Below are 25,307 nucleotides of genomic sequence, written 5' to 3' on the forward strand. Positions count from 1 at the left end.
ATCTGGCGTTTCTGGAGACTCTGAGGAAAAACTAGAGCCTGCTCCCAGTCAGGGTAATTCAGTACTTTGTACTCCCATTTAGCGTATATGGACCCCAGAGAAACAACTGTATTGCTTTGTATTGCAATGTAGAGCCATATGATCAGATGACTGCCCTCCCCCATGCCAAAACTTGTGAACTTAGTTGAAACTTTGTCACAACTTTTCTCAACTTATAAAAGTTAGCAAACTTCTGGAAATAGTGCCTTTGGTGGGTACAGCACTTCACCACTACTTGGAAAACACAAGAACTTTTTTTAGGGGTCATCTTGGCAAATTCTCAGTAGTTTCAAATATATTAACTGCATGGTACTTCCAAACGCAAATTCTCTATCCCACTGCTAAGCATCAATATGCGTAAATGGGTTTATCATATGGTGTGGTTGTGAGACCTCACATTGTAATACACTTCTAACTCTTCTTAGGACCAGTCCGGCTTGGTTTCTCAAACCGTAGCTCAACCCTGGGTAGCTGTGGGTTTGAGCAGTCAAGTTTCAACAAAGAAGACAGTTAAACACCAAAGCAAAGCAGTTAAACACCAAAACAATTAAAGAAGAAAAACAGAACGCTCAAGAAATCCGATACCAATTTATAACAAGCATTGGCATAGCAAATAGGTCTCGCCTCTGGGACCTTTTGAATGTTTAGTTATCCAGCACAATATCCTTGGTGCAACAACATTAACTGTTGCATGGCTTAACACTTATAAAGTCCCAAAGCCGAGACCTATTGGCTATGCCATTGCTTGTTATTAGTTTGTTTTATGGGCAAGGCCAAGTCAGCAGAGGGATGGAAGGAACGTGAGCAGGCACTGCTTTAATGACTGATTGACGCTGTTCGTGTACAAGCCTGTCTGCCTATCGCTAGCCACAGGTGCTAGTTGGACAGGGCGACCACGGTAAGCATTCCAGACCCTTTTGCTTGTTGAAATATAATGATAAAAAGCAGCAGGCGCCGTATTGTCCATGAACGTTTCTGCGAAATGAAAGCAAGGCAATTAACCCATGATCACATATTTTGTGCCTCTGGCTTAGTTTTCACTTTTTAATGACGTCACTACTAACCTTATCTTGCCTTATTATACATTTTACTGTACTTTTACACTGAATATCTTCCCACAAGCACAAAGCACAAGGTTGTATGTCAGAGGAGGTCTCTGTAACAGAGCAGGCACTGAAGGCCAGCTTTAGTCACTAGGATTATTTATACAATGAGTACCTAAGCACCACACACCAATCACACTCCATTTTAGAGTTATGTAAAAACCATAACAACTGTCTTACTACTCTCTTGTCACAGTGTGACCCGGCTCCTGAAGTGCAGCAATGCATTAACGGGGGGTGCACCAACAGCTGGCCCTCACCTACAGCTGAAGTAACAGAAAGGGTGCGCGTATCGCCACACGAAAGAATTAGCGCCCCAGTGATGGAAGGGAACCGGGCTAACGATGCATCCGTGCTCTTTGTGCGCGAGGCTTAAGACGTCTGCTGTGGCCTGAGAGACTGGAGCCTGGCCCTCTGTTCACCCCCTGCTTCCCTAGTGAGATGATTGTGAAGCATTAACAAAATGTGACGTGTGAAAGGTCTGCCGTAATCGGGTGTGAAGGGGAATTTACACTTCTTGGGGTGGGCGGCGGTCACAATGAAAGATTATTCAAGCCACTGGGACAGGTGTTAGCAGCACTCCATAGTTGGAAAGGGCTGGAAGAGACCTGGAAAAGAGAAAGTGTGCAGGACTGCGGTCTTAGGGCGCCATAGCGCTGTGTTTATTGAAAACGTGTCACGATATAGAAGAATTCAGCATAGTGCAGTTTTCGGGCCATAGCTTCACAGAAGGAGGGTGTAAAAGGTCTGCTTTGTTGGCGTGAACTCCGCACTAATGTGTAATGGGTGTTGCAGTGTTATTCACAAAAAGCGGGCACAGAACCGGCAAATGACGTGCCTGTAGCCTCATATGCCGCCACTTTCTGCCCTCGGAACACGAATGTTGGCACTGTCCTCACTAAAATGCCTGACGCCCTAACACACTCAGTTATCTCCTTTACGTAAATGCACTAGGGCGGCAGCGAAATATTATACTGTCATCCTCGGGTATTATTAAAGAGTTTTCCCTACCCCAGACCAAGGAAAATAATAAAATAAACCGAGCGCAGAATCCCTGAAGCGGGCCCAGGGCTCTATATTAAATAAAAAAAATAAAAAAATAAACTGAGTGCAGTGTCTCAGAAGCGGGCACCTTGCTTGGTATCAAATAAAAAAAAAAAAAAGAAAAACTGAGCTTGGTGTCGCGCTAAAATAAATGCGTACATACAGAGGAGAAGAGGGTGCAGCAGCACTATATAAACATCAAACTCCAAGACCCAGACGCTACATTTAATTACAACCATGTCCTGCAAACAAGGGCGAAAGTCTGCATTTAAACCAAGCGCGCACATGCTGATTAAAACCAAATGGCCCCTGCGCGCCGCTGCTGGCTCCCAAGAGTAAAACGCTCTGGGAGTGAATATTTCCCTAAAAGCTGAGACGTCCACACGCCTTTGGCCAATTGCTTGCTAAAGCCAGACATAAAGGCCAATGGCGTGTGAGCACCACATGCACGAGCTTCACCTGAAGCTGAAGTGATTCCAAGACGTTTATTTCCTATGCAGCGCATGCGCGTTGCCATAGGCTCGACGTAAAAATTAATATATAGACACCAAAATGAAAAAGATCCCCAAGAGGGTTCTGGATATAGATTATTAAAGAAACAATAAATAAAGACTTTTCACTCAACAGCGACCAATCACTGAAAATTCAACGAACTTGAAACATCAAAACATTTTCAGCAAAAAGTCACATCAAGGATGAATGCATTTACTTAAGGACTTTCGGCGACCCACTATGGTGGTGGGCCAGTCTACAGTCCAGTTGCAGCATTACCTTCTATTGAGTGGTCCTGCTGCAAGGGAGACAGGATGCTGAAGGTGCTCAAAGAAGCCGAAAATACTGTGCGGTCTTCCTGGTGCTACTCATTGGTCCACGGTTTTGGTGAAGAAACTCTGGCCACAGGGGTCGACATCTCTCGAAGTTCTCTTAGGGTTCAGCAAATGTCCAGTTGTCACTGTAATACTGGTTGCCTGGCCCAGCAAAGTCAGCGGTGTTTGAAATTGTGTTCCTTTTGCCTGCGTTGTTTTGAGTCTATGGCCTGCTATTGTTCGCCAGGAAGTTCTTTAGTCATTGTAAAATTTGTCATATTTATTCTTACTTTTGCTTATACAGTCTGTTCATGCTATTTTTGTTTGCTCTACTCCTGCAACAGTTCTCTCATGTAACGTAACGGGTTCTATTCTACAGTGCTCTGACACCTTCGGGTAAAGTCCTCGCTTTATAAAAATGCATTAAATAAATAAATAAATAAATAAACTCCAACACCTCTCCCAGGTCCAGGTGATGCGGGTGCAACTTATGGTCATTGGGTATCAGTTTTCCAGGTTCCAGTGGGGCGAGGAGCGAGGATCACATATTTGGTGGTTTTGGCTACCAACTCACCTGGCAGGATTCTTTAGCTTTTGTGACTGACTCGTAGAGTCTCTCCTTCTGGCTAGGGTCCAGGGAGATCTTCTCAAATAGGATACAGGAGGCACAGTCCTTTCCTTTGCTAGTCCAAGGAGCAGCAGGGGCAGTCTAACACCAGTGAAGCCTCTCCGTGCCAGGTCCAGGATCAGTAGAGCAGTCCTTCAGTCCTCTTCTCCAGTCTAAGCAAGATCTGAGTTCTTGGTACCCGGGGTGCCCAGTTTAATGCCCAGAAAGTGCCCTTCGTGAGGTATTGACCTGTAACCAATTGGTTGCTTGGTTCACTCCCGCTTGATGATCACTTCCTGTGAAGTGTGGCATCTAGCTTTCCCAGAGTGCTTAATTCTGCCCACTTCCAAGGGGGCAGGTCCTTCTCTTGGTGCGTGGTGCTCGGTAGCTCATCCTTGAGGTGTACTTACCTGGGGGATACACGTCCATGGAAAGGAAAAATAAATAAAAATCAGCTTGGCCAGTGTTTCCCCGTATCTGTATTCAACACCAACCTGTCGACTCAGACAAAAGGGTAGTCCCTCTTGAGTGACTTTACCATTTGCCCTTGAAATGAAGTTTCCCATTTGCTTCCTTTCAGAGACGGCCTCTATTGTTACATGTCCTGGGAGCCGATTACATGTCTCACCAGGTGGGCAGAAGGGTGTATTGTTGGATAGCATCTGTAAATGGGTACTTGGGAACTTAGGCAACAGAGTGGCAACTTTCAAAAACATGCATGCAGCAACTAGTTAGATTAATTTCTACTTGGGCATCAAGTCGGGCTTAATGTAATCAGTTCTTTGATACCTTGAAGTACCAACTTAAGTTGTTCCATTCAGAAGTTAGGACAGGGGAGTTGTCCGCATGTAATCCTGTACTCGCCAATGGGGCTACTAGCCACTCGCCTGTAAAAATGACAATTGCACTTTTTGTCTGTTAGAACATGTAAAACTCATGTTCTGCTTTTTAAAATACTGCACCCTGTCCAAGTACTCAATAGACCTGCAGTAGAGTGCCTTATACACATTTTAAAAGAGGTATGGGCTTTGCCGCTATTTTAAATGGCCAAGTCGAGTTACCAGTTTTTAAACTGTTCTACCAGTCTGCATTGACAAGCTGGGAGATATGTTTTACATTGTCGTGGGACTCTCAGGGTGGCCCAACAAGTGCAGCAGTATGGGGGGGACTAACTTACAGGCTCTGGGTACACCTGGTACCATATACTAATGACTTCTAAGTAAGAACGTTTATGTCAATTGGGTAGAGGCCAATCAAACATACATGTGTAAGGGTCCAGGCACTGGCACGGATATCTGGTTAGCAGGCCTCAGTACAGTCTCAGAGTTGAAAAGAACAAGTTACTTACCTTCGGTAACGCTTTTTCTGGTAGATACAATATCTGCCTGTGGATTTCTCACCTTGTGAATATCCCCTTGCGTCAGCAACATTCGGAAATTCTTTTCGTAGCCTCGCGCCGACGTGGACTTGGACGTCATAGAGACACGGCATCGCACGCGACTCCGCTGACGTCACCGACGCCTATAATAGGCCCACGCCGGCGTGATGACATCAGTTCCGCCCTTTTTTCCGTGCCTTCGAGGCACACAGACGGACCAATGACAGTAGATATATACAAAGTATACACAGTACACAATAGTCAAGGCAAAACACACAGTGTAAAGCAAATGCAGGTAAGCAATTGAAACATTTCCTTGACAACAAAATAAATATACATTACATTACAGTAACTCTGGCATAGAAGAGTGGACAACGGGGAGGCGGGTGGGTCAGTGAGAAATCCACAGGCAGATATTGTATCTACCAGAAAAAGCGTTACAGAAGGTAAGTAACTTGTTCTTCTGATAGATACATCTGCCGTGTGGATTCCTCACCTTGTGAATAGAGTCCCACAGCAGTCCCCACTCCCGGAGGAGGGTGTCCACTCTTCTAAACCAGGAAATCCTGGAGGACAGAGCGCGCAAAGTGGCCGTCCCTCCTCACTTCGGAATCCAAGCAGTAATGCTTCGCGAAAGTGTGGAGGGAAGACCAAGTCGCGGCTCTGCAAATGTCCTCTACAAGAACACCTCTAGCCAATGCCGAGGTTGAAGACTTAGCCCTTGTAGAATGAGCCCTTAAACCCTCTGGTGGTTCCTTACCGGCCAAAGAGTAGCAGATCTTTATACATAGTACGATCCATCTTGACAGGGTTCTTTTTTGGACCGCTCTTCCTCTTTTGCAGCCAGCAAACCGAACGAAGAGCTGATCATCCAAACGACAGTCTTTAGTTCTGTCCAAGTAAAAGGACACCGCCCTCTTAGGGTCCAGGCGGTGTACCTCTCCTCATCCTTGGAAGGGTGTGGGGGAGGATAAAAGGTAGAGAGGGTAATGGATTGACCAAGGTGGAAAGGAGTAACCACCTTAGGAAGAAAAGCAGCCCTGGTCCTAAGAACCATTCCATCAGCATGAATGGTCAAGAAAGGGGGCTTGGAACTAAGAGCCTGAAGCTCACTTACCCTCCTTGCAGAGGTTATTGCAACGAGGAAGATTGCCTTAAGAGTCAAAAACCTCAAAGGACATTTGTGAAGAGGCTCAAAGGGAGCACCCATCAAAAAGGTCAAGACAAGATTTAAGTCCCATTGAGGCACAATAAAAGGAGTAGGAGGGAACTTATTTGTGAGGCCCTTCAAAAACCGTAAAACCACAGGAGACTTAAAAAGAGATGGCTGGTCAGGCAAACAGAGAAATGCCGACAGCGCAGAAAGATAACCCTTCACTGTGGCAACAGCAAGCCCTTGCCGTGCCAAAGACAAGGCAAACTGGAGAACATCAGACAAATGGGCTCTCAAAGGGTCAATACACCACACCACACCAAGTAACAAATTTTGACCATCTATAAGAATAGATGGACTTAGTGGAGTCACGCCTGGCTGACAAGATGACATCCACCACATCATGCAGAAGAGAGAAAAGGAATTCAGGTTGCTCCGTTCAATCTCCAGGTATGAAGGTGCAATGTCTGGAGGTGGGGGTGTAGTCAAGTCAAGTCAAGTCAAAAAACACTTTATTCGATTTAGTTAAAAATCATAAAAGCATACTACAGTCAATAAAAAAGGACAATTTGATATCATAAAAATTACATATAGAATTATCATTTATGTACACGGTTTAAAACAATTTAAAAAACAGCTAAAAAGAGAAGGTAATTATTAGCCAAAATAACAGATACAAGGAACATAATTCATCTTCCAAAGAGTACCCCCAAGTTACATTCTCAATCGCCTCCTCCTAGTCCTAACTGCAGCAACAAGATAGCTTGCCACGCTAAACATGACCAAAGGTGAGTCCAACAGTTGGAGATATAGGAGGGCTGGTTTTGCCTGGAGAAAAGCTTTGTCCTTCAATAAGGGTACCAGGTACTTCTGTCTGGGCGTGTTATAAAAATAGCAAAACAGCATTAGATGCATGTTATCCTGCCGCGAAAAATTATCACAATTACAAACAGGTGCATCTTCCTGCTTGAACCAACCCTGACTGTCGCACAGAACCATGTAAATCTGGTTGAACCGGAATTTTACTAGAAGCCACCTATGAAAAGGGGTATTCACTGTAGCAAGGTACGGCTGCATATCTAAGCAGGTGATAGTTAGGTAATGAGCTCTAACCATGGGCTTAATGAGTTGCTGATCCTCTCTCTCCAGGGTCTTCAATTTCGAGAAATTGAGTTTGACCCAATTTAAATCAGATTTCTTCAGACCCGTGGGAGCAGTAAATATCTCTGGGCGTCCTAATTCCAAAGAGCACCTATGGATATATGACAGCCAAGCAATGTTATTGGATTTCTCCAATTTTAGACAGTCCAACAGTATTTTATGGTTTAAGCCTAGGTTATTATTAATCCAGGTCCTAATCCATAAGAGAATAGGTGCCATTAAAAGGATATCGGTGATATACCCTAAACCTAACTCCTGGTGAACTGAAAATGTAGCTGTCGATTGAGGGAGTCCTAATAAGGCCCGAAGGAACTTATTTTCCTCCCTTTGAATGATTTCGGTATTCACATATCCCCACAAACCTGCGCCATACCTGGCTATTGCCAGAGTTTTTGCCCTATACAAGCTTAGTAAAGCACCGCTCGGCTTTCCTCCCAGTCTCCTAGAAAAACTTAAAATAGCATTTGTCGAACTCCTCACCGCTTTAGTCTTGGCTGTAATTTGAGGTAACCAACTACCCTTTGTATCAAAAATCACACCAAGATAAGTAAAAATGTTGACATTAGTGATCACTTCACCATTACAATAAAACTATTTGGAATTGTTTTTAACAGCCCCAAAAGCCATAACATGGGATTTTGAATTGTTTACCACTAAGTCAAGTGAGGACATGAACTCACTAAATGCATTTAAAAGTCTCTGCAGGCCTAAATGTGTCCGAGCTATTAGTGCAGCATCGTCTGCGTACAGGAGAACGGGGATGCGAGTATCCCCTGCACGCGGTGTATCCAAGGTAGCAGTTAAAAGGTTTTTCTCCAATGAGTTTATATATAGAGTGAACAACATGGGGGCAAGGATGCAGCCCTGCCGTACACCCCTGCTTGATTTGAACCAGCCTGTGCGATTACCTTCTTGGTCCATTCTGATCGATGCCTTTAGGTCTTTGTGAAGTTCAGCCAGAAAATGTACAAGAGGGGGATCAAGGCCCAATTTCAACAGCATAGTCCACAGCCGCGCTCTGTTCACTAGATCAAAGGCCGTGGACAGGTCCATAAATGCAACAAAGATTGACCCCTTTGATACCGTAGAATATTTAGAAATTATCAGATGGAGATTTAAGCACTGGTCCTCTGTGCCTCTTCCTGAGCGGAACCCATACTGGGCATCCGATAAGATGTCATTATTCAGAGACCAATTATTGATTCTTGCCAATAAAACTTTGCCCAAAACCTTCATAGAAGAATCCAACAGGGATATGGGTCGGTAGCATTTGGGATCGCTTCTTTGACCTTTTTTAAAAATAGGGACAATGATTGAACAAGCCCAAGTTTTTGGCAAACCCCCCTCAAGTACACAGTTAAAAACATTTGCTAGTAGCTCTGCCCACATACCTGGGTTTAGCTTATAAAGATCCAGAGGAACCCCATCTGGACCGGGGGCTTTGTTTGCAGCTGAACCCTTTAAAGCAACCTCCACTTCAGTTTTAGTGAAACATAGCTTTGGAGGAGAAGTTGAAAAACAAGATATACTAAATGTCTCGACCATTTCATTTGACCCATAGATATTAGAAAAATGTTTGAGCCACTCTGCTTCAGCTATGTTTACTTCTATATCTGAATTGTTAGATTGAGCAAATAAAGGGTTATTGATTATAGACCAAAATTTGGAGCTTTGTTTAAGGATAGCAGAATCCATCAAGGAATCCCAGGCTTTCTCTTTAATAGCCTTTTTTCTGATCTTTATTGCCACTGCATATTTCTTCCTCAAGTGTGCCACCAGTGACCTATCTCTAGGGGATTGTTTAAGCGCTTCCAACAGAGCAGAATGTGCCTTGGAGCAAATATGGTCAAACCAACCAAAAGCTGGGATAGGTCCCCTCTTTGGTCTAGCTATAAGCTCTTTTTCTACTCTAGCGCAAATATCCTCAAAAGCGCAAACTACCTCCCTCCCCCCCATGTCTGAATCCCTACATATCCCAAATTCCGCTGCCATATTTTGCTCAATTACGGCAAGGAAATCCTCAGGGCAAACTTTGCACCATTTAAGGCGCCTTCCCTGGTCTATGCTCCTCACATCCTTCACAGCGGTGGACCTCAAAGCCCCTTTGCGTAGACCAATGGAAGCATCTAAGACTAGCGACACTGGGTTGTGGTCACTGAACCCACTTACTATGGCATTATAAAACAATACATAGCGGAGCAAACCTGGGGACATGAAAATATAATCGATGATCGATTCACTTCCCCTCGCGTTGTATGTAGCCACACGCTCCTTTAAGTCTAAGAACCCTGGTTCAAATAAATCATTGGAGGAAAGCAAATCCTCCATTGCCATACCCTTCAGGCTATGCTCAAAATGTGGCAGAGTCGTATATTCTGGGCCAGTATCAACCTCAATCTGGCAATGTAGCCCACACAAATGAACATTAAAATCTCCCATCAGTATGAGTTGAACAAAAGTGGTTTATTTTGATATGTAATTAATTAAAAAAGAAGACAACTCTTCTAAAACAAAATTAAGAGGACCCCCCTGCACAGAGTTATAACAGTTTATTAGCACTATCTTGTTATTGTCTTTTTGCAGAATTTCCACCAGCTGAAAATAATATGAGGAGCTGGGGATTTCCTTAATAGTGCCTGTTACGTTAACTGAGACTAAAAGCAACAAGCCCCCCCTATCCCTTCCCGCCGTGGAACTCTGTGCTTTGACAAAAAAAGATGTATAACCATCCACCCACAATGCATTTTCTCGTGCCCAAGTTTCCTGTAAGGCCACTATGTCGTGTTCTTTTATCTTATGTAGCCAAATCGGGTCATCCTGCTTAGAACGTAATCCCGCAATATTCCAGGAAAGTAGCCTGATGTTCCCCCTACCCAAAGCTAAAGGGTCATTTACGGCAGTGATTGTGTTACATGACAAATCAGTAGAAACATTTTCATTACAAGAGACGTTCAGGCTATTATGACTATGCTCTAGTCAATCAATATCTAACTTATTTGCCAGAGCCGAGAATCTATTCGACAATATTAAGTCATTGGTAGGGATATTTTTTACAGAATTAACTGTGCCACCAGCCCTGGGTTGCTTGGTCATCCATCGGTTCGCTTGTAAAGGTGGAATAGGTTTGTCTTCAACCCATACATTGTTATTAAGATGTAGCATGGTGTTCTCTCCACCACCTAACCTACTAACTGGGGGATAAAAAAAAGCCAAGGGGCATCGCACGAACACCTTTGCCTACTGAATCCAGTGGGGAAGCATCCCAAAAGAGACGGCTGGAGACGTTTCTTGATTTAAAATTTACAATTACGCAGTCTCCAGCTACACTTTTCCTAGTTGTGCCCACCCAGTCAACCCTTCTTCCTGTCAAGATATTATCTGCGATGTTACTTGCACCCGTGCAATTCGCATTGCACCAATTTTTAGTATGCTTCAAAAGTGTTTCATGGTGTTCAGCCTCCCCCACAGCAAGTTTCGGTACATTAACCAGTATAGCTACAAATGGTGTTGCATCAGGAGGTAAATTAACTGGGGGTACCATACTCCCCCGGCCCCCCTGTGTAGCTCTAGGCCTTACTATTGGGGTTTCACTAGATGCGGCTTCTAGCAAAGGTGCAGATAAACCCTTTTTAACCTCCCCTTTGTTTTGAGCAGGGTTCTCAGGAGTCACTTTAGTAGCCACACTAGCAACAGTAGTGGATGGGCCACCAGGCTTGGGTGCAGGAACCTGTACCGCTGTTGAGCAAGGCGCCTCTTGTATAGTAGTTGAAAGACCCCGTGTGTTTAAAATGCAATTGATGCGCTCGCATTTCACCAGAAGCTCCTTGACACAATCCTTCAATGTTTCAGTAATGTCAGTGGCAATCTGGATAAGGGCGGATTCCAGCCTATCCGAGAAAAGTTTTTCAAGTAGAGCTGAGATACCCTCTTCAGTAACACACAATGCACGCTGAACCCCAGGCTGGCTACAAGCTATGCTTCCTGAATCATATGTAGACGCCGTAATAGATGGTCTCACTGTTTCCGGCAGTACCGGGGTCGGGAGAACCATGGGAGATTGTGGCTGAGTTGGCCTACATGCCTCAATAATAACCCTGGGTTCCAACGGGATACAGTTAATGGTGGAGGTATTTAATGAGTCCGCGTCTACCGGAGTAGTTTCCAAACCCAATTTACCCTCTGACTCTGCAATCTGGGTTGATAGTTCAGACACTTTCGCAGTCAAATACGGGATGATGCTATTGGTGTACTTAGGGACCTTAGCTTTAGCCTCGCCAACCGGCGCTGTCACGAGTTTGCGCTTACCCATGATGTTAGAGATGTGGCCCGTCCCGTCCCTGTTCGTCCTTGGACGGCCTTAGACGGCCCGCCCTCTGCCCGGCGTCGCCAGCGCGCGTCCCGCGACGCGGAGGGAGCGTCTGCTCTATGTAGCGCCTCCGGGCGCGAAGAGTGCGGGAGGCAGGAAGTGCCCGCAAAGCTCGCTGGGAGCTGTAGTCTCCAGCCGCGGTGTTGTTGCTGTGGCGGCGAGACTACAGCGTTCCCCACCCAGGAGCTGGCACTGGAGCTGCTTTTGGCGTGGAGGTGTGCTGTCCGGTAAGCTCGCTGGAAAAGTCCCCCCGCTCCACCGAGGGAGCGTCTGCTCTATGTAGCGCCTCCGGGCGCGAAGAGTGCGCGAGGCAGGAAGTGCCCGCAAAGCTCGCTGGGAGCTGTAGTCTCCAGCCGCGGTGTTGTTGCTGTGGCGGCGAGACTACAGCGTTCCCCACCCAGGAGCTGGCACTGGAGCTGCTTTCGGCGTGGAGGTGTGCTGTCCGGTAAGCTCGCTGGAAAAGTCCCCCCGCTCCACCGAGGGAGCGTCTGCTCTATGTAGCGCCTCCGGGCGCGGGAGGCAGGAAGTGCCCGCAAAGCTCGCTGGGAGCTGTAGTCTCCAGCCGCGGTGTTGTTGCTGTGGCGGCGAGACTACAGCGTTCCCCACCCAGGAGCTGGCACTGGAGCTGCTTTCGGCGTGGAGGTGTGCTGTCCGGTAAGCTCGCTGGAAAAGTCCCCCCGCTCCACCGAGGGAGCGTCTGCTCTATGTAGCGCCTCCGGGCGCGAAGAGTGCGGGAGGCAGGAAGTGCCCGCAAAGCTCGCTGGGAGCTGTAGTCTCCAGCCGCGGTGTTGTTGCTGTGGCGGCGAGACTACAGCGTTCCCCACCCAGGAGCTGGCACTGGAGCTGCTTTCGGCGTGGAGGTGTGCTGTCCGGTAAGCTCGCTGGAAAAGTCCCCCCGCTCCACCGAGGGAGCGTCTGCTCTATGTAGCGCCTCCGGGCGCGAAGAGTGCGGGAGGCAGGAAGTGCCCGCAAAGCTCGCTGGGAGCTGTAGTCTCCAGCCGCGGTGTTGTTGCTGTATCGGCGAGACTACAGCGTTCCACACCCAGGAGCTGGCACTGGAGCTGCTTTCGGCGTGGAGGTGTACTGTCCGGTAAGCTCGCTGGAAAAGTCCCCCCGCTCCACCGAGGGAGCGTCTGCTCTATGTAGCGCCTCCGGGCGCGAAGAGTGCGGGAGGCAGGAAGTGCCCGCAAAGCTCGCTGGGAGCTGTAGTCTCCAGCCGCGGTGTTGTTGCTGTGGCGGCGAGACTACAGCGTTCCCCACCCAGGAGCTGGCACTGGAGCCTGCTTTCGGCGTGGAGGTGTACTGTCCGGTAAGCTCGCTGGAAAAGTCCAGCTGGGGGTGTAGAACCTGCCCCTCCATCTGAGAGAGGAGGTCTGCCCTGAGAGGGAGACGGAGCGGCGGGTGAGAGGAGAGGTGGAGAAGATCTGTATACCACACCCTTCTTGGCCAATCCGGGGCGACCAATATGACTTGGGCCCGGTCCTGGCGAATCTTCCTCAGAACCCGAGGAATCAAAGGTATGGGGGGAAACGCGTAAAGGAGTTGATTTCCCCAACTCAACTGAAACGCGTCCCCCAAGGCTCCTTGCAACGGATACTGGAGACTGCAGAATGACAGGCAGTGAGCATTCTCGCGAGTGGCGAACAGGTCCACCTGAGGAGTTCCCCACGTCCGAAAGACGAGACGAACCACCTCCGGGTGAAGCCTCCTCTCGTGGTCGGCCGAAAATTGCCGACTGAGACTGTATGCACGAACGTTCAGAACCCCGGCCAGATGATTTGCCATCAAAAAAATCTGATGGTCCTGAACCCAGGACCAGAGGCGCAGAGCCTCTCTGCAGAGACACTGCGACCCCACTCCTCCCTGCTTGTTGACGTACCACATTGCGGTCGTGTTGTCCGTCAGGACCTGGACCGAACGACCGCGAAGGGAAGGGAGGAAGGCCTTGAGCGCCAAACGTATCGCCCACAATTCTAGAAGGTTGATGTGAAACAACCTTTCCTCTGGAGACCAAAGACCCTTGACCTCCAGATCCCCCAGATGAGCACCCCACCCTAGAGTGGATGCATCCGATATTACTGTGGCCACCGGAGGAGGCAGCTGAAAAGGCTTCCCCTGAGACAGGTTGCCTTCCACGCCCCACCATGACAGATCCGCTGCAGCTTCTCTGGAATTCCTCACTCACTCTCTGAGATCTCCGTTGTGTTGATACCACTGCCTGCGGAGGCACCACTGGAGCGCCCTCATGTGCCAGCGTGCATGGTTGACCAACAGAATGCATGAAGCCATCAGACCGAGCAGGCGAAGGACCTTCAGGACTGGAACGACCGCTCCATTGTAAAATAAAGGAATCATTTCCTGTACGTCGCGATTCCTTTGAGGAGGAGGGAATGCACGCCATACAGTAGTGTCCAGTACGGCACCTATGAACAGGTTGCGCTGGGAGGGCACCAGGTGAGACTTGGGTACATTTATCGAAAAACCCAACCTGTACAACAACTGGGTTGTCTCCCGCAGATGATGGAGCCCTCTCTCCGACGACTCTGCTTTGATCAGCCAGTCGTCCAAATAAGGGAATACTGGAATCCCCGACCTTCTGAGATGTGCTGCCACCACCGCCATCACCTTGGTAAAGACTCGAGGCGCAGTAGTAAGTCCAAACGGAAGGACCGCAAACTGATAGTGCTGCGATCCCACCGTAAAACGGAGATACTTCCTGTGCAACTTCAGGATTGGGATGTGAAAGTACGCATCCTGCAAGTCGAGTGACACCATTCAGTCTTCTTCTAGCAGCGCTTGAAGAACCTGAGCAAGGGTGAGCATCTTGAATTTCTCCTGCTTCAGATAGAGATTCAAGATCCTGAGATCCAGGATTGGACGAAGTCTGCCATCTTTCTTGGGAATCAGGAAATACCGGGAGTAGCATCCCTGACCCCTTTCCTGCTCTGGGACCACCTCTATCGCACCCTTTCTTGACAGAGTCTGCACTTCCTCCTGTAGAAGCAACAGATGTTCCTCGGTGCAAAAACCGGGTAATTGGGAGGGAATTCCCGAAAGGGAAGGGCATACCCATTTTCTACAAGATTGAGAACCCAAAGATCTGATGTAACCGATTCCGAATCTTGTAGAAAATGGGTAAGCCGACCCCCCACCGGACCCGCATGATCCTGAATGGCGGATCTAGGACTGCTTTTCTGGGGCAGGGGGGTTGGAGGAAGTGGAGGAGGAAGAGGCTTGACGTCCACGAGGACGCGCCCTCTGCTTTCCTCTGTATGATCTGTACATGGAATTTTGCTGCTGCTCCTGTTGTTGCTGCTGCTGCTGCTGACCTTGTCGGTAAATCCGAAAGGAAGAGCGACCAAAACCCCTGAATCTCTTGTTGGTCGAAGAGCCCCTTATCTGAAGACCTAAAGATTTAGCAGTTGCCCTACTGTCTTTAAATCTCTCAAGGGCTGCATCAGCCTTCTTCCCAAAGATGCCAGACCCATCAAAAGGAAGATCTAATAAAGTCGCTTGAACATCCGCTGAAAAGTCCGAGGATTTTAGCCAAGCTGACCTTCTAGTTGCGACAGCAGTGCCCATGATACGCGCCACAGAGTCCACAGTGTCCAGACCACTTTGTATAACTTGGCGAGCTGCTGCTTGTGCATCTGAGATCACCTCCTCAAAGTCCTTCCTGTTGGCATCAGGAACCTTAGGAGCAAGAACACCCAAAGAATCCATAAGGGCATGTACATATCTCCCCATCAGACAAGGGGCATTTGTCGACTTCAACGCCATACTTGCAGAGGAGAAGGTCTTTTTAGCAACCTGATCCTGTTTCTTTGCCTCCTTTTCACATGGAACCTGGGGAAAGGCACTTACATTCTTTTTAGAACAGGCTGCTTGAATGACCAAGCTCTCCGGCGAAGGATGAGAGGTCAAAAAAGCAGGGTCCTCAGGTGCAACCCTGTACCTTCTCGCCACACTCTTAGAAACCGCAGGAGCTGACAGTGGTTTCTTCCACACCTCCAAAATGGGCTCCGTCAAGGCATCATTAAATGGAAGCAATGGGAGAATGCAAAACCTCAGTTAGAATATTGGATTTAAACTCCACAGTTGGCAAGGTTAACTGAAGAAGATCAGCAGCCTTCCTCATAACCAAATGGTAAGGTTGAACATCCTTAGAAGGAGTACCAGAGCCTGAGGGCAACTCCCACTCTGGAGAGAAATCCAGGCTTCCTTCGTCAGCCAACTCCTCAAAACAGTGCTCCTCCAATTCACCTTCTTCCACATCAGAATGTGAATCCAAGTACCTTAGCTCCTCCAAAAGGCGTTGAGCCTCCCTCCTGGACCTCTCTTTCACACGCTTCGCAGCCGGATCCACCATCGGTTCCGACGGATTCGGGATCGGCGTCGGTATCGAATCCGATGGTTCAGTGGGATGTCCTCGAGGACGACTTGGAGCGGGCGACGTCGGAATCGGCGTCGACGGTCTCGGCGGAGCCAGAAACTGCCAAGGCGGCGTTGGAGCCGGCATATAAGGCATAAACGGAGCAGGAGGATAGGAGTGAGGAACTCCTAAATTGAAAGCCAGAGGACCCATGGGACCCGAAGGTGCACCAGAGGGGTACCATGCCCTTGAGAAGACGCCATACATAGCGTTCAGAAACGCTGATGGGTCCTGGCCTGGAGTTGGAAAGGGCGGTTGAAAACCTTCAGGCTGGTCTTGAGGAGTGTTCGGATTGGGTTCCTCGACAGGCGCGGAATCCACATCCTCCTGAACCTCTTCCTCTTCTCAGGCCGGGGACGGCGGCGGAGACGGATTCGGAGCCGGAGATTGTACACGCGACTCCGAAGGTGAGGCCCCACCTTCAGGTTCAGAGACATCTAGAGTAACCACCTTAGAACGTACCTTCTTTGGTGACCTCGACTCCTTACCGGAACGACGTCGTGACTCATGTCTCCTCTTCTTATGCTTCTTCTTCGACTTCGAAGCATGATCCGAAGCCGACCTCGAAGACGATCCTTCTCGAGATCCAGACCTCGACTTCGTCCTCGACCTCGCCCTTCGAGAACGAGATTTCGACGATTTCTCTTTTCCAGCCTTCAGCTTTGCCACTAGGAGTTTGGTCTCTCTTTTCCTCAGGGCCTTCGGGTTCATCTTCCGACATGAGGAACAACCATCTACATCATGGTCAGAACTTAAACACCAGATGCAGTCATTGTGCGGGTCGGTAATAGACATCATTTTACCGCACTCCCTGCAAAGCTTGAAGCCGGTCGAAGAGACAGGATACAAAGTAGCAGAAAATTGCAACAAAAAGGCAACAAAATACCAGTTGGCTACTGAGATTCCCGATAACCGTTAGCGTCGACGACGCGGTAAAAAGGGAACTGATGTCATCACGCCGGCGTGGAGGTGTGCTGTCCGGTAAGCTCGCTGGAAAAGTCCCCCCGCTCCACCGAGGGAGCGTCTGCTCTATGTAGCGCCTCCGGGCGCGAAGAGTGCGGGAGGCAGGAAGTGCCCGCAAAGCTCGCTGGGAGCTGTAGTCTCCAGCCGCGGTGTTGTTGCTGTGGCGGCGAGACTACAGCGTTCCCCACCCAGGAGCTGGCACTGGAGCTGCTTTCGGCGTGGAGGTGTACTGTCCGGTAAGCTCGCTGGAAAAGTCCCCCCGCTCCACCGAGGGAGCGTCTGCTCTATGTAGCGCCTCCGGGCGCGAAGAGTGCGGGAGGCAGGAAGTGCCCGCAAAGCTCGCTGGGAGCTGTAGTCTCCAGCCGCGGTGTTGTTGCTGTGGCGGCGAGACTACAGCGTTCCCCACCCAGGAGCTGGCACTGGAGCTGCTTTCGGCGTGGAGGTGTACTGTCCGGTAAGCTCGCTGGAAAAGTCCAGCTGGGGGTGTAGAACCTGCCCCTCCATCTGAGAGAGGAGGTCTGCCCTGAGAGGGAGACGGAGCGGCGGGTGAGAGGAGAGGTGGAGAAGATCTGTATACCACACCCTTCTTGGCCAATCCGGGGCGACCAATATGACTTGGGCCCGGTCCTGGCGAATCTTCCTCAGAACCCGAGGAATCAAAGGTATGGGGGGAAACGCGTAAAGGAGTTGATTTCCCCAACTCAACTGAAACGCGTCCCCCAAGGCTCCCTGCAACGGATACTGGAGACTGCAGAATGACAGGCAGTGAGCATTCTCGCGAGTGGCGAACAGGTCCACCTGAGGAGTTCCCCACGTCCGAAAGACGAGACGAACCACCTCCGGGTGAAGCCTCCACTCGTGGTCGGCCGAAAATTGCCGACAGAGACTGTATGCACGAACGTTCAGAACCCCGGCCAGATGATTTGCCATCAAAAAAATCTGATGGTCCTGAACCCAGGACCAGAGGCGCAGAGCCTCTCTGCAGAGACACTGCGACCCCACTCCTCCCTGCTTGTTGACGTACCACATCGCGGTCGTGTTGTCCGTCAGGACCTGGACCGAACGACCGCGAAGGGAAGGGAGGAAGGCCTTGAGCGCCAAACGTATCGCCCACAATTCTAGAAGGTTGATGTGAAACAACCTTTCCTCTGGAGACCAAAGACCCTTGACCTCCAGATCCCCCAGATGAGCACCCCACCCTAGAGTGGATGCATCCGATATTACTGTGGCCACCGGAGGAGGCAGCTGAAAAGGCTTCCCCTGAGACAGGTTGCCTTCCACGCCCCACCATGACAGATCCGCTGCAGCTTCTCTGGAATTCCTCACTCACTCTCTGAGATCTCCGTTGTGTTGATACCACTGCCTGCGGAGGCACCACTGGAGCGCCCTCATGTGCCAGCGTGCATGGTTGACCAACAGAATGCATGAAGCCATCAGACCGAGCAGGCGAAGGACCTTCAGGACTGGAACGACCGCTCCATTGTAAAATAAAGGAATCATTTCCTGTACGTCGCGAATCCTTTGAGGAGGAGGGAATGCACGCCATACAGTAGTGTCCAGTACGGCACCTATGAACAGGTTGCGCTGGGAGGGCACCAGGTGAGACTTGGGTACATTTATCGAAAAACCCAACCTGTACAACAACTGGGTTGTCTCCTGCAGATGATGGAGCCCTCTCTCCGACGACTCTGCTTTGATCAGCCAGTCGTCCAAATAAGGGAATACTGGAATCCCCGACCTTCTGAGATGTGCTGCCACCACCGCCATCACCTTGGTAAAGACTCGAGGCGCAGTAGTAAGTCCAAACGGAAGGACCGCAAACTGATAGTGCTGCGATCCCACCGTAAAACGGAGATACTTCCTGTGCAACTTCAGGATTGGGATGTGAAAGTACGCATCCTGCAAGTCGAGTGACACCATCCAGTCTTCTTCTAGCAGCGCTTGAAGAACCTGAGCAAGGGTGAGCATCTTGAATTTCTCCTGCTTCAGATAGAGATTCAAGATCCTGAGATCCAGGATTGGACGAAGTCTGCCATCTTTCTTGGGAATCAGGAAATACCGGGAGTAGCATCCCTGACCCCTTTCCTGCTCTGGGACCACCTCTATCGCACCCTTTCTTGACAGAGTCTGCACTTCCTCCTGTAGAAGCAACAGATGTTCCTCGGTGCAAAAACCGGGTAATTGGGAGGGAATTCCCGAAAGGGAAGGGCATACCCATTTTCTACAAGATTGAGAACCCAAAGATCTGATGTAACCGATTCTGAATCTTGTAGAAAATGGGTAAGCCGACCCCCCACCGGACCCGCATGATCCTGAATGGCGGATCTAGGACTGCTTTTCTGGGGCAGGGGGGTTGGAGGAAGTGGAGGAGGAAGAGGCTTGACGTCCACGAGGACGCGCCCTCTGCTTTCCTCTGTATGATCTGTACATGGAATTTTGCTGCTGCTGCTGTTGTTGCTGCTGCTGCTGCTGACCTTGTCGGTAAATCCGAAAGGAAGAGCGACCAAAACCCCTGAATCTCTTGTTGGTCGAAGAGCCCCTTATCTGAAGACCTAAAGATTTAGCAGTTGCCCTACTGTCTTTAAATCTCTCAAGGGCTGCATCAGCCTTCTTCCCAAAGATGCCAGACCCATCAAAAGGAAGATCTAATAAAGTCGCTTGAACATCCGCTGAAAAGTCCGAGGATTTTAGCCAAGCTGACCTTCTAGTTGCGACAGCAGTGCCCATGATACGCGCCACAGAGTCCGCAGTGTCCAGACCACTTTGTATAACTTGGCGAGCTGCTGCTTGTGCATCTGAGATCACCTCCTCAAAGTCCTTCCTGTTGGCATCAGGAACCTTAGGAGCAAGAACACCCAAAGAATCCATAAGGGCATGTACATATCTCCCCATCAGACAAGGGGCATTTGTCGACTTCAACGCCATACTTGCAGAGGAGAAGGTCTTTTTAGCAACCTGATCCTGTTTCTTTGCCTCCTTTTCACATGGAACCTGGGGAAAGGCACTTACATTCTTTTTAGAACAGGCTGCTTGAATGACCAAGCTCTCCGGCGAAGGATGAGAGGTCAAAAAAGCAGGGTCCTCAGGTGCAACCCTGTACCTTCTCGCCACACTCTTAGAAACCGCAGGAGCTGACAGTGGTTTCTTCCACACCTCCAAAATGGGCTCCGTCAAGGCATCATTAAATGGAAGCAATGGGAGAATGCAAAACCTCAGTTAGAATATTGGATTTAAACTCCACAGTTGGCAAGGTTAACTGAAAAAGATCAGCAGCCTTCCTCATAACCAAATGGTAAGGTTGAACATCCTTAGAAGGAGTACCAGAGCCTGAGGGCAACTCCCACTCTGGAGAGAAATCCAGGCTTCCTTCGTCAGCCAACTCCTCAAAACAGTGCTCCTCCAATTCACCTTCTTCCACATCAGAATGTGAATCCAAGTACCTTAGCTCCTCCAAAAGGCGTTGAGCCTCCCTCCTGGACCTCTCTTTCACACGCTTCGCAGCCGGATCCACCATCGGTTCCGACGGATTCGGGATCGGCGTCGGTATCGAATCCGATGGTTCAGTGGGATGTCCTCGAGGACGACTTGGAGCGGGCGACGTCGGAATCGGCGTCGACGGTCTCGGCGGAGCCGGAAACTGCCAAGGTGGCGTCGGAGCCGGCATATAAGGCATAAACGGAGCAGGAGGATAGGAGTGAGGAACTCCTAAATTGAAAGCCAGAGGACCCATGGGACCCGAAGGTGCACCAGAGGGGTACCATGCCCTTGAGAAGACGCCATACATAGCGTTCAGAAACGCTGATGGGTCCTGGCCTGGAGTTGGAAAGGGCGGTTGAAAACCTTCAGGCTGGTCTTGAGGAGTGTTCGGATTGGGTTCCTCGACAGGCGCGGAATCCACATCCTCCTGAACCTCTTCCTCTTCTCAGGCCGGGGACGGCGGCGGAGACGGATTCGGAGCCGGAGATTGTACACGCGACTCCGAAGGTGAGGCCCCACCTTCAGGTTCAGAGACATCTAGAGTAACCACCTTAGAACGTACCTTCTTTGGTGACCTCGACTCCTTACCGGAACGACGTCGTGACTCATGTCTCCTCTTCTTATGCTTCTTCTTCGACTTCGAAGCATGATCCGAAGCCGACCTCGAAGACGATCCTTCTCGAGATCCAGACCTCGACTTCGTCCTCGACCTCGCCCTTCGAGAACGAGATTTCGACGATTTCTCTTTTCCAGCCTTCAGCTTTGCCACTAGGAGTTTGGTCTCTCTTTTCCTCAGGGCCTTCGGGTTCATCTTCCGACATGAGGAACAACCATCTACATCATGGTCAGAACTTAAACACCAGATGCAGTCATTGTGCGGGTCGGTAATAGACATCATTTTACCGCACTCCCTGCAAAGCTTGAAGCCGGTCGAAGAGACAGGATACAAAGTAGCAGAAAATTGCAACAAAAAGGCAACAAAATACCAGTTGGCTACTGAGATTCCCGATAACCGTTAGCGTCGACGACGCGGTAAAAAGGGAACTGATGTCATCACGCCGGCGTGGGCCTATTATAGGCGTCGGTGACGTCAGCGGAGTCGCGTGCGATGCCGTGTCTCTATGACGTCCAAGTCCACGTCGGCGCGAGGCTACGAAAAGAATTTCCGAATGTTGCTGACGCAAGGGGATATTCACAAGGTGAGGCAGGGCTCGACAAATTCACTCGACCGCTCGCATTTGCAAGTGAGATTGATTAAGGACGAGCTATTTTTAGGTCCTACTCGCCCTTTCTGGCGAGTAGGAATACAAACTTGACACTTGACCTCTGCCTCTGAAAGCAGAGGAAATGTGACAAGATAGGAAGATTTAAAGGCATCTTTATTGCTCACAAAGTAAATGCACAATAAAAATGCTTTTAAATCTTGTTAACTTGTCACATTTGCTCAGTTTTCAGAGTTTGAGGTCAAGTTCATTTAAGTTAGGTCGAGAAGATTTTGTAGTTTACTAGACCTGCAGGTCTAGAGCATTTTTTATGATTTGTCGAGCCCTGTGAGGAATCCACATGGCAGATGTATCTATCAGAAAACAGCAGCATCAGTCCAAAACTTTGGGGTTGATCATATAAAAAATAGTCATTTACTTACATTGCTGCATCTTGATGCTACACAAAGTGAGGAAGAAAACAAATAGATATAACTTCAATAGGGCCTCATTCCTTTTAATGTCACTTATGGAAGAACGGGTATCCCTTGCACCACATAATTCCAGCTTTAGCATCAACAAGGTGAAGAAGCACACAAGAAAAAACATATCTTAGTGATCTAATGATATCAATTTGAGACGTATGGGCTCACTAAATGAGAAAACAAGAAATATGCTAACAATACATTCCTCAAAAAGGTAGATAATATGAAATGGCCTTACCTGCTGGTGTAGATTCACTTTCACTGTTGTGTCGTGAACTGGTCGACTCAGAGTTCAAACTTAGTGTACTTGGTATGGACGAAAGTTCACTGTACAGCTGATCAATATCATCAGGAACAACTGGCCATGGATGCCTACGACTGTGTCTTACTGCATCCCAATTGAGTTGTTTAAGAATGTCACAGCCTTGCTTTGTTTTAGATAATATACCAAGAACGTAAACACAGGTTCTAAAACAAAATAAAACGCATGTTACAGATGCTATCCATTAATTAACATGCTTAAATAAATAAATGTATATGGCTCAGTTAAGTAAGAAATGTAGGCTGTTTAGTTAAAAAAACAAAAAAACGAATAAAATGACTGACTAAACAGTTATTTCTAAAGCATAAAATTAAAGGTGACATATAGGAAATTGGACTGATCACGAAGAGGTTTAGTTACTAAGAAGCATGAATTACTTACCTTCGGTAACAATGTAGAGACGATTCTAGCGGCAAATTCCTTAACATAGAATAAGGTGAGACTGGATTCGGAAAATCTTTGCCACAGCATCCCTGTGCGCTGGGAGAGGGGAAGGGGGGGATAGGGAATATAGGGGGGATGGGGTGGGAGAAAGGGATGGGGGAGTAGGGGGCGGCATTATGCGACATTGCCCTGATGCTGTCCACAAGTGTATAGTCAGCGTGGTCCGTAAGACCCACCCGGCGCTGTAAAGTCTGTTTTCTTCGGATAACTTTTTCTGCGCCACAACGCAGAGACATAACCATCTAAACTGTGAGAGCATGGGAACAGTGTGTGAAAAGGCAGTGTGAAAAATGTCATAAAAGACGACGGAAAGTCTGCAACCACAAACTATAACAGTGAGGGATAACAAATTTGGAACAGATGAGCAACAACCAATTACCCCAAGACAACACCATCAAGGAAGGTTGTAACCTCTGTAAAGAGCTAAGGGCTGAAGCACGGCCAAGAGACCCCAACCCAGAAGACTGCAGCGGAGTCAGAAACCCCAACAATGAAAAAGGGAGAAGATTATGAACAGGCACCACACTGGAGAACCTGGGTGAAGGGACACAGAAGGACACATGAACCTACCGTCCAAGTCCCAGAAAGGAAGGGGTAGAACAAATAAGCAGAACAAAGCATCCCGCCAGGTGAAGAAGTTAAAAAGGGCACTTGAAGACGACAAAGCCACCAGGGAGGGGGGGGGGGGGGGGTTCGAGTGCGGAAGACTAAACTGGAGTTCCTCACAGAACGGGCAGGTAGGGTGGTCCGTGAAGGACTCTGCAGCTAGAATCGTCTCTACCAGATGAACAAGTTACTTACCTTCGGTAACGATATATCTGTAAGAAACAGTGGTTAGTATTAGATTCCTTACCTTAGAATATCCCCAGGCGTCAGTCTGGATCCGGAAACTTTTGCGTAGCAGTACCCCTGCGCGTCGGTAGGCGTCGTCTGCAGGCGTCCCCTGCGGCTCCGCGTCGTCGGCGTCGTGCGCCGTGATGACGTCGCTGGAGTATATAGACGCCGCCTCCGCGCGCTGACGTCAGTTCTTTGCACACAGCTTTTCCGCGCCAGAACACGCAGAGCCATGTGAGAACTAACACTGGTGCCATTTGAAACTAGGGCCCTGAAAGGGATGTCCTTAACCCTAGGTATCAGTTCGCAGAACGGGGAGGATGGGCGGGGCGGTAAGGAATCTAATACTAACCACTGTTTCTTACAGATATATCGTTACCGAAGGTAAGTAACTTGTTCATCTGAAAGAAACAGGTTAGTATTAGATTCCTTACCTTAGAATAGATACCCCAGCAATACCAACCCCGGAGGTGGGTCTGCGAACCAATACAACCTACACCAGAAAGTCCTGGAGGACCGAACGGCCAAAAAAGCCGTCCCTCCGGACTTGACTGTCCAGGCAGTAGTGCCTCGCAAAGGTGTGCAGCGAGGCCCACGTAGCCGCCTGGCAAATGTCCTGCAAGGGGACGCCCCGGCCCAGGGCAGTAGAAGCCGCCGTAGCCCGAGTGGAATGGGCCCTCAGCCCAACAGGAGGCTCCTTCCGAGCCAAAGAGTAGCATGCTTTGATGCACAGGACGACCCACCGAGAGATGGTTCGTTTCTGTACCGCCCTTCCCTTCTTCTCACCCACGTAGCCAACAAACAGTTGGTCATCCACCCGGAACTGGCGTGTGCGATCCATGTAAAATGAAAGCGCACGTTTTGGGTCCAGACGATGGAGCCGCTCTTCATCCTTTGAAGGATGCGGAGGCGGGAAGAAGGAGGGCAAGGTGATGGACTGCCCAATGTGAAAAGCAGAGACTACCTTGGGCAGGAAAGAAGGTCTAGTCCGAAGAACCACCTTGTCAGGATGAACAGACAGGAAAGGAGGTTTAACAGAAAGAGCCTGGAGCTCACTCACTCTCCTGGCAGAGGTGATGGCAACCAGGAAGGCCGTCTTTAAAGTGAGAAGACGGAGAGGACAGGAATGAAGGGGCTCAAAGGGAGCACACATCAGGAATGTCAGAACCAGGTTCAAGTCCCACTGAGGCATCACGAACGGAGCAGGTGGATACATGTGCGTGATGCCCTTTAAGAATCTTAACACAATAGGGGACTTGAATAAAGATGGCTGATCAGGTAGCCTCAAGAAGGCGGAAAGGGCAGAAAGATAGCCCTTGATAGTGCCCAGAGCAGAGCCCTGCTGGGCAAGGGAAAGAAGGAAGAGGAGAACCTCAGACAGAGGGGCAGAAAGGGGATCCACAGCCTTTGCTGTGCACCATGCCACAAATCTGTTCCACCGGCAGGCGTATACCGACTTTGTGGAGGGACGCCTGGCTGCCAGAATTACAT

The 25,307-nt window shown here is 49.1% G+C and overlaps 1 protein-coding gene across 3 annotated transcripts in view; it reads right to left on the bottom strand.

The window, feature by feature from the left end:
- Positions 1–25,307, bottom strand: part of RICTOR (RPTOR independent companion of MTOR complex 2) — a 1,600,666-nt gene that overhangs the window by 614,268 nt on the left and 961,091 nt on the right. For all 3 annotated transcript variants that reach the window (XM_078674985.1, XM_078674984.1, XM_078674983.1), the window contains exon 30: positions 22,455–22,684. In XM_078674985.1, the coding sequence (XP_078531111.1) occupies positions 22,455–22,684 (230 nt within the window). The remainder of the gene's footprint in view (positions 1–22,454; positions 22,685–25,307) is intronic.

The sequence above is a fragment of the Lissotriton helveticus genome, chromosome 2_1 (genome assembly GCF_964261635.1).
Source record: "Lissotriton helveticus chromosome 2_1, aLisHel1.1, whole genome shotgun sequence".
Lineage (NCBI taxonomy): Eukaryota > Metazoa > Chordata > Amphibia > Caudata > Salamandridae > Lissotriton > Lissotriton helveticus.